The sequence below is a fragment of the Gambusia affinis genome, linkage group LG02, assembly GCF_019740435.1.
Source record: "Gambusia affinis linkage group LG02, SWU_Gaff_1.0, whole genome shotgun sequence".
Classification (NCBI taxonomy): Eukaryota; Metazoa; Chordata; class Actinopteri; order Cyprinodontiformes; family Poeciliidae; genus Gambusia; species Gambusia affinis.
In genome coordinates, this window is record NC_057869.1 from 5,155,301 (window position 1) to 5,164,716 (window position 9,416).

General features: G+C 35.4%; 1 protein-coding gene across 1 annotated transcript; it reads left to right on the plus strand.

Moving 5' to 3' along the window:
* Positions 1 to 37: 37 nt before the first annotated feature.
* On the plus strand, positions 38 to 9,309 carry traf6 (TNF receptor-associated factor 6). Its single transcript, XM_044141816.1, has 8 exons — positions 38 to 195; positions 2,401 to 2,752; positions 3,020 to 3,170; positions 3,641 to 3,799; positions 5,016 to 5,087; positions 5,338 to 5,415; positions 5,495 to 5,818; positions 6,889 to 9,309. The coding sequence occupies exons 2-8, from the start codon at positions 2,430 to 2,432 to the stop codon at positions 7,492 to 7,494; spliced, it is 1,713 nt and encodes a 570-aa protein (XP_043997751.1). The 5' UTR covers positions 38 to 195; positions 2,401 to 2,429; the 3' UTR covers positions 7,495 to 9,309.
* Positions 9,310 to 9,416: the final 107 nt, after the last annotated feature.

Genomic DNA, 9,416 nt, shown 5'->3' on the forward strand with positions numbered 1-9,416 from the left:
TGCCCAGCAAGCGAAAAAAAAATCTAGCAGCTAGAGTCATGTTCGATGACGTAGGAAAAGAAAAACAGGAAATCTGAAACTAAATGTTCGGGGCAAAGGTGGCTAAATTTCGGAGATAAAACCCGGGCTTCCACCGATACAACGTTATTTCTACTGCACCAGGAGGCACGTGGGTGTGTGCTCTCAACAGTTTAGGTGAGTATAAGTGTAATTTATCTTTCTTTTAGTCTCTTCTTAGTGCCGCTAGGTTCGAGGTTGCAGTTCCGCATCTAGAGGCATGACTGTCAGGTGAATCAAATGCTAACTTTTGCGAGCGTAAGGTTATGGCTTGAGAAATGGGTTTGACGTTGAATAACTTTGCTAGCAGGCTAAGTCACAACAGCTAATAAACATTTCCAACTTAGTTATATGCAAATTATAACTTTAGCCATACAAAGTAGTTTCTCAAGCCTACTTATTGAAAAAAATCAATTAGAATTCATAGGCGAGTAGATTAAGGCACGATCCCTGTGTATATTACTGATTACCGATTGACAGCAAATAAATGTACATTGATTGGTCAACTATAGTGACAATAACACAGTTTTAAAATACAGTTTATTTACACTTGTTTATAATGCACCATTTGTTTTAGCTTGAATTATTTCGAATATGACTGGAAAATAATAGAGTAAAAGAACACGAATACAACACTACTATAGTGATGTATTCGAGCCTCCGTTATCTTAAAGCCTAACGAAGAGTATATCTAATATGCATGCTGTACATCAAATACAAATACCTAAGACCTATAAAAATGTAAAAACCTCCTTGTCTAAACACTGTTTCAGTTAAATAGCTTTGAATCTCTTAACTTAGTACATTTTTGGACTAAGTTTCTCCACTGAGACTAATCCACCTTTTCACTCTACCCATAGAATCAAAAATATTTTCATTGTTGTTATAACTCTAAAAATTTCAAGATTATATGTTCTTCTCTGGTCAAAGTTGCCACTGAAAACATTTTCTATGCATTTACTAGCAGCAGGTTGTGTCTTACTTTGTACATTATTTGTGTAGTTTTGTACTTGAGCAGATCAACAAATCTTTGGGCATTTGATGTTTAAAATTGTATATTTTTCACAAATGCCAACATTGTTAACCATGCTCATTTCTCTTTTTTGTAATTTTTTTTTGCAGTTTTATAGTTAAGGGTTTAAGTGCTGTTTTATGGAGAGTGAGTGACTTCTACTCAACACTCCAGATATGGTACAATAGGAAAGGAGGACAGTGTTTGGAGAGATTTGTGATTTCACAAGTTTATTCTTAAGACTCCACTGGACAAATGCATTCCATTCGTAAACAGTCCTTCCTACAGTAATTTGTATTCAAATTCTACTTATCATGGCAATTGGTAAGAGGTTATCAAAATAACATTGGCCAATTACTATAAGTCATTGACTTTGTCACAATATCTCTTTCTTGGTAAGCATGTGCTGACATCGGACGATTGTTGGCATAAATTGTCTATTAGCTTTGCAGCAATTCTTCCTTCTGAGCAAGAATGAAATAATGAAATAGGAATAGTTATAATAGTAATAGAATGAAATAGTTTAATTGGAAGCTAGTTCTGTATAATATAAATTCATAAGTATAATAAAATAAACAAAGATCTGTTTTTCACATCAGTTAAAAGTAAACTGATTAACTTTTTTGACAACCATTTAAAGGTTTAGGTCACCAAGCACAGAACCATGCATTTTTGTAATATTTCTTTTTTAATATTCTGCCTTGTTGAGCCTTGTGGAGAGATTTTCACTGGCAAAAAGGGATTAAAGGTGTTTTTATTTTTTTCTAAAATCACCACAGTCTTTAATATGAAGTCGTGTGCCTTCACACACAGCTGTGTAGAAAACAGGCAAACTGCTTGTTAAGAAAGATGACTTAAATCAAAAGCAGGGATATATAAATGTTGGCTTTTGTTATTTCGGCTTTGTGAATTAATGGAGGAAGTTAAAGTGTTGGTATGTTGACATGAGGAAGTTAAAATGGGTGTTTAAAAAGGACATAAGGCAAGTAGATGTTTTTAACCTGTTAACATATAGATTGATATACTGTATTAATTTTTGTCTTGTCATCTGAGTTTGAATAATAGTATACCATCCATTTTACAGAAACGAATAATTCTTTCAAAAGCTGTATCATTGAATCAAATGATCAACATCTTTGTATAATTGGATTGAATTGGCTTTTGTGTTGTATCTGTTGTGAGCTGGCACCATATAACTTAACTGTCAAACTGAAAATAAGTTCAACTGTCATAAAATAAAAACTTCACTTCACTTTCGAAACATTTTTCTGTCAGTGTAAAGGGCGATTATTAGTTCAATTTAATAAAAAATTATAATTTTTGTCTTCTAGCTTTGATTTGGCATTCAAACACTGTACAGATGGCTTGCTGTGAAAGCAATAAGGGGAGTTTGGAGGAGGACAGCTATGACGGACCAGTTGGATCGCTATCTGGATGTGCCTTGTTAATGCAGGAAAAAGAAAGGGAATCCCTTTTAAGCCCATCGGAGAGTCCTGGCACCTTAATGAACAGCTCATCTAGTAGTCTTCAGACCTCTGCCCCACTTCAGGGTTATGATGTGGAATTTGACCCACCCCTCGAGAGCAAGTATGAGTGCCCAATCTGCCTGATGGCCTTAAGGAATGCCATTCAAACACGGTGTGGTCACCGGTTCTGCAAGAGCTGCATTGAGAAGTCTATTCGGTAAGTTATAGTCTTGTATTTTAGACTATATGAAATAAATAATAAAAGAGGATTTAACCAAATCTGGTTTATTTTTGAAGGATTTTTGTTTATTTTTATTAGCAGCACAGTCGTCATTAAATTCCTTAGTCCTAATAATACGCTTCACTTTTGTGAATATTATGAAACATTTCAATTGTTTTTCTGCCCAAATATAAAGCCCCATTTGGATGCAGATTATGTTAATGCCCTGCCTAATTAATTGCTACTCTTCCTCTTGCAAAACAGTGATACAGGACAACGGTGCCCTGTGGACAATGAAATGCTGTCAGAAGACCAACTGTTTCCTGATAATTTTGCCAAAAGAGAGATTCTATCTCTAACTGTTCGTTGTCCAAACTCTGGCTGCACTGACAAAATGGAGCTCCGACATTTAGAGGTTAGAAGTTTAATGGAAGAAAAAATTATTTCTGATGCAGTTCATCCAACAGAATAATTATGACAATTCCATCAAGCTTTTTTGTGAAAGGACATTGATTTGCAAGTTTAAAGAGACTTTGATGCTTGCATTCAGTTCCAAGATGAAAAACAGTTTTAGGTTGCAGAGACCTTATTTTACTCGTCATAACAGCAACCACATACACTCTGTGATTGTTCTGTTTCTGCTAATAGTTTTCAGTCTTGTTGCATTCTGTAGTCATTATTTTTTGCTAGTATTCCCTCTGCTTAAATTACATTAAAATATTTCTGATCCATGTGCTACATTGAATTTCATATCCTGTCTACTTTAAGTAACGGATTTATTTCTGTCCCATCTTATTTTTACCTTAAGTGACTTGGAGTAAATTGAATTGAGTAAAGCCAGCCATGTAATTAAGTTAACTCATTTACTTTGTTTTTTTCTTCCAGAATCATTTGGCTGTGTGTCAGTTTGCCACTGTGCCTTGTCCGCAGTGCCAGCAGCCTATAAGAAAGGGCTACCTAGAGGAGCACAAAACTGTTGAGTGCCAAAGAAGGCCGATGTCTTGCCCAGACTGTGTGGCATCCTTTGTTTTTGAGGATAAAGAGGTACTGCTGTCCCACTACTAGGCATGAGATTGTGTGAAATATAAGTCAAAAAGAAAAAAATATATATTTAAAAAAAGCCAAATCATCAAAGGTTTTATAAGCAAACCTTGTCCTCAATGACATTTTTTAAATGTTATTTATAAATCTACACAAATACATAGGATAAACACCACTTCAATCTAGTAGCAATTTTCAATTGCATGTTGTACACATCATTATAGCTTTTGCAATTCTTCCCTTTATAGAAGTAAATCAAGTTAGCTAAGCTAACTTTCTGGGTAGGCACTGTAGATACCCAGCTCAGCTGCTCTACAGGCATTTTGCCTTATTTTGTCAACTGGTGATTAAAAATAAACATCAATCCAATATTTTTTTCCTGTTATATCTGCTTATTTTTTGGAGAGTTGTTGAGTAGTTTTAAAATGTCTGGAGTGATGGGTAGGTTTCCACAACAAGGCAGTCTGTGTTTTTGTTACCAAAATTATTTACAGACAGTGAAATTTGTCTTTTTTTAATGCAAAGGAAATGTGTAGGGAACTTCTCTAAGCCTGCTGGACAGCTTTGAGAATCAATATGTGGGAGCTGGGTATCACTGTGCTATTCTATGTTTCATATAGCTCTGGTATGAAGGACTTTAAACCCGTACCTACAAATAAAATCAGTACTACATTTAATTCATCTGGGCTAATAGGAAGTACTTGGTGCCACCATTGTTTAGGTATTTTTACAAGATGATGAGATTGTAACCAGTGGTGTAAACCTAGTTTGCATTATTTTGTGCTTGTGCAAGAAGATTTACACTAGTGCAAACAAGTTTTGTACATTAATATATAAATATATTTTAAAATCTATAATCCATAAAGGTTCACAATGGTTAAGGCAGTTGTGTATTTCTTTATTTTTTAAATTAATGCAGTTTGTTCATAATTTGGTATTTCACTAAGTGCTGAGAGAGATGTTGTTGTAAAAACTGGATTGTTCATTTGAAAATGTATTATGATCATGTTTTAAATTGCTCATAACATAAAAATTTCTCAGAACATAAAAAAACTACAAAAATCTTCTTGCTCTTAGTGAGCTCATTATGATTTCTGTAAAATAATTTTTTAGCATTTATCACTTTAGTATATGAGTAACTGACTCATACCTATTTATTACTGTTTAACAGTACTGATGATGAGTTGGTCTTTTAATCTCATTCTGGTTTGTCGCTTAGCTTCATGAGCAGCAGTGCCCATTTGCCAGCGTGAGGTGCCAGTACTGTGAGATGGATCTGATCAGAGACCAGGTGAGAGTCACAGTTATGTCTGGTGCAGAAAATGAGATGTAAGCTGTTAGACTTACTTTCACTTAACAGCTTCCCCTTTGCTCAAACTTTAGGGAACTGTTCCTCATGTAGTCAATACACACATGCAATTGAATTACAATATGTTGGTTCAGTTGTAAAAGCTGAAGTTCATGGTACATAGTTATACTTTTTATTTACACATTTAATGCTGTTTTTGTTAAATAACCATAATTCATGTTATGTTTTTCAGATGGAATCCCATTGTGATATAGATTGCCCAAAAGCCCCCATTGCCTGTAACTTTAGCATGTTTGGCTGTAAGGAAAGGGTATGTGATTTGTTTTGTTACACAATTTAACAAATACATTTCTAAGAGTGTCTGACCACAAACTGTTTTTACTTTATAGATGCAGCGACATGACCTGGCTCAGCACATGCAAGAGTTCACACAGATGCACATGCGTTACATGGCGGAGTCCTTGCGTAGCCTCAGCCTCAATGGCACGCCTCCCAAACCTCTCAGAACTCCAGGGCCGTCCATTTTGGCCGAGGATATTGGCGCTGCAGCAGCAGCAGCAGCCTGCAGCGGGCTCAAAGGAGCTGCGAGCTGCAGCATCAGCTCCGCCGCATCTCAACCCACAGAGGAGATGCAGAGGATCAGAGAGATGGATGGGCGATTGGTGAAGCAGGATCACCAGCTGCGTGAGCTCATCATACTGAAAGAGACACAAGTAAGAGCTTACCAAGTGCTCTTAGTGAGCTCATTATGATTTCTGTAAAATATCTCCACTGATTAAAATCACAATATCAGTCCGATCAGCAAACCACTGAAATGATTTTTATGAGTTAGATGAACTTCATATCAATAATTCTGTGTGTAGAATTAAATCTAGGTGTAGCTAATTCAGTCAGATTAGCTACACCTAATGGCATGGTAATTTCAGTCCCTTATTGTAGAAATGCTGGTATATTTCTCTCTGTCTAGCCCTTGCATTACTTCTGCCTGCGTGTTGTGCAGGCTTACGTTTGACTTTACTTCAGAAACTTTGCATGTAATTCAGCAGAACATTGTTGGTTCCTTCTGGGAGCCAAAAAATATATAAATTATATCACTTTAACAGAGATCATATTAGATCTCTGCTAATAAGTACGCCGTTTCTTTCAGAAAGAAAACCCTTACATGACCTCACTCGCAACATATTCATTTTATCTCACCTCTCACTCATTTTTGAGGTATATCTTTGTAATAAACAATATATCCGTGCCAAATTTTAGGCCTTGTATGGACAGATATAAGCACAGTATATTTTTAGAAATAATTTAGAAAAAATGTGTGGCTACACAACAGATTGCAATGCCACAAAAAAAATGATGTAGGTATGCTGGGACAATAGTGACAGACAACAAAAACATAGACTCTCACCACATTTATTTATGAGAGTGAGATGCATGCAGGATAAAGAGAGCGAGAGAGATGGAGCTACAACATTATCATTTTTCTTTTCTTTTCTGTTGTGTTTGTTTTTTGTTTTTTTTGCTTTCCCAATTCTAGGTATATTATTTATGTATTCAGTGAATGTGAGGAATTTATATAAAGTTATATAAAAACTTAAAACGTAAAAGTGGGGTTTTGAAATGTATCCACTCTGGAACCTGGAATCTCATTTTAACCAAGTTTTTCAATTTTTTAAGAAGAAGAGATTACTTTATAACTTCTTATAGTTAAGACTGATGGATTATGATACGCTGCTTAATTTACTTATTATGTTATAACTAACCTTATGCTCCATGTCATTGGCAGGCAGGGCAGCTTGCAGAGCTGCGACGTAGGGTTTCAATGCTGGAGGAAACTGTAAAGGATCTGGAGACCCAGCATTGCCATGGTATCTTCATCTGGCACCTCAGAGGTTTCTCCGCCCTCCTGCGCAACCAAGAAGCAGGCATGACAGTGGTCGAGCACAGCCCTGGCTTCTACACAGGCCGTCCAGGCTACAAGCTATGTCTGCGCTTACACCTGCAGACGCCCAACGCCCCACGCTGCTCCAACTTCATCTCGCTTTTTGTCCACACTATGCAAGGAGTCTTTGACGGGCAGCTGACTTGGCCTTTTCAAGGAACGATCCGGCTTTCCATCTTAGACCAGGGACCTGAGTGTCAGCATCATACGGAGGTCATGGAGACAAAGCCAGACCTGCAAGCCTTCCAGAAACCCGTGATTCCACGCAATCCCAAAGGATTTGGCTATGTCACTTTTTTGCATCTGCAACAGCTGAGTCAGAAAGCTTTTTTGAAAGATGACACTCTGCTGATCCGCTGCGAGGTGACGCCACGCTTTGATAGCACATTTCATCGGGAGGGACCAGCCGTGCAGCCAAGAGGACCTGAAGCATCGATTTCCAAAGAATAAGGTCAAGCTTCTTTATTTGGGATTGGTGTCATTTTGATTGTATAAAGCACAAGTACCAGTGTTTCAGTATTGCCTGTTTATCATAAAACATACACAGTGGAAAAGACAAAATCAAATCACGCTTTCATTCATCAAAGTGAATTTTCTGGTATTTATTTCTTCTCCAATGTCTGAATTTTTGTTGTTTTCATGAATGTCTTTTAAGGGTGTCTTTGTCTTCCTCTGAAAACCTGATCTGATTTAATCTTGCGGTTGTTGGATGCATGGGAGTGGGTTTGGTACGATTTCAAGTAATGTGCTTCTAAGTAACAGCATAAAATTAGTGGCACTTTGATGCAGATTTTAACTTTTTGGAAGATAATTCTAGTTAGATTTTATCACAGCTTTAATATTTAATTTACATTTCAACTACTATTACTCTTAATATGTATTAACCTTTGATTCTAATCAATACTTTAGAAAACCTAATATTTCTTCGGTTATCTAACAGATTTCTTTAGAAGTGATATGGCATGTTAGAACTGAGCTTTTTTTTCCACAAGTTACAAGTAAAAGCATAAAAAATGCTTTCAGTTCTAAATCTGAGCATAGTTGACTTTTACTCAAAATGAGGAGTCTGCCTTCTAAATTAAACACATTTATATTTATGATGTGGACTTGATAAACCTTAATACTATGTGCCTGTGTAAAGTGCATCTTAGTCCATAATTTTAAAATGTGCATGTTTTTCTTTCTTAAGTAAAGAGCTGAATTACAGAAATTAGTTGGATCAATAATTAGTTGTTATCTAAGGTCTCAAAATACAAGTCTCTATGAAGTACTCCATTGGTCCCTATTGAATGCAGATATAGCAAGTGCAGAATGCAGGAAAAATAACAGATTGCAAAAGAATTCAAAGAAAAATAAAACGGTGACCCTGTAGAAATGACACTGAGTTATGTGGAAATTATTTTTATTGAGTCCACATTTTGTATTTCAACATTTGATATGAAATTATCAGCAATAAATGCTGCAAAACATCAGGAAAAACAGTTGTATAATCTAAATTGACATTTTAGCAAATAAAAGGTATGAAGAGATGGAAGGAAGTGAAGCAAATAAGGTGCTCCTGTATAAGACATAAAAGATTCTACCACAAAAACAAAAAAATAATTATTTAATTAAGCCAAATAGGAAGATTAACATCCCCTGGTTTACAGTTCACTGGATGTTTAGTAGAAAGTTTTTAAATCAGTGCATGTGGAATGATATTTCAGTATTTTTCAGAAGAACAAAATGATTATAACTCTAAGCTGTGCTTTAATAAAAAATCACTGCAAAAAGTAATTAAACCTGATGTGCTCTTTATCATTTCCAATCATAATCAGAAATGAGAAAAATAGATTTACAATCATAGAAGATATTCCATGGGTTCCATTTTTTTCGGCTGTTTTAGCTGCAGAAATTTAATTTTGAAATAATATTTGATATTTCATACCTATTCCTGGGTAATGTGATTAGTAAATATAAATTTAACATAATTTTTTACTGCATAGCATTTTGCTGCTTGTTGAGAAGCAAAATGCTTACTTTACTTTTTGTTTTTTTCTTTGCAAACAATGTCATTTGATTTGACTATGTAAGCAGTGCTACTGTCTTAAAGTTTTAGAATATTATGGGATGGTTTCTTAAAATTGTCATTTGTTGCTTGTTAAAATGATGCTCTCTGTAATCATTAGGAACCCAAATTTTTAGGATCCACTAATAGCATCTTTGAAAATGCCATTTCCTGTTTTAGCAACCTGCTGAAATAAAACTGATATTCCATTTTATTAATTTGGACTTTGTAATGTACTCATTCCTTTCATTAGTTGTGCAGCTCCAAAAATAAGGATAAGCCAAATAACCTGAACTCACAATTCTTACTAAAAGAAAGATACACT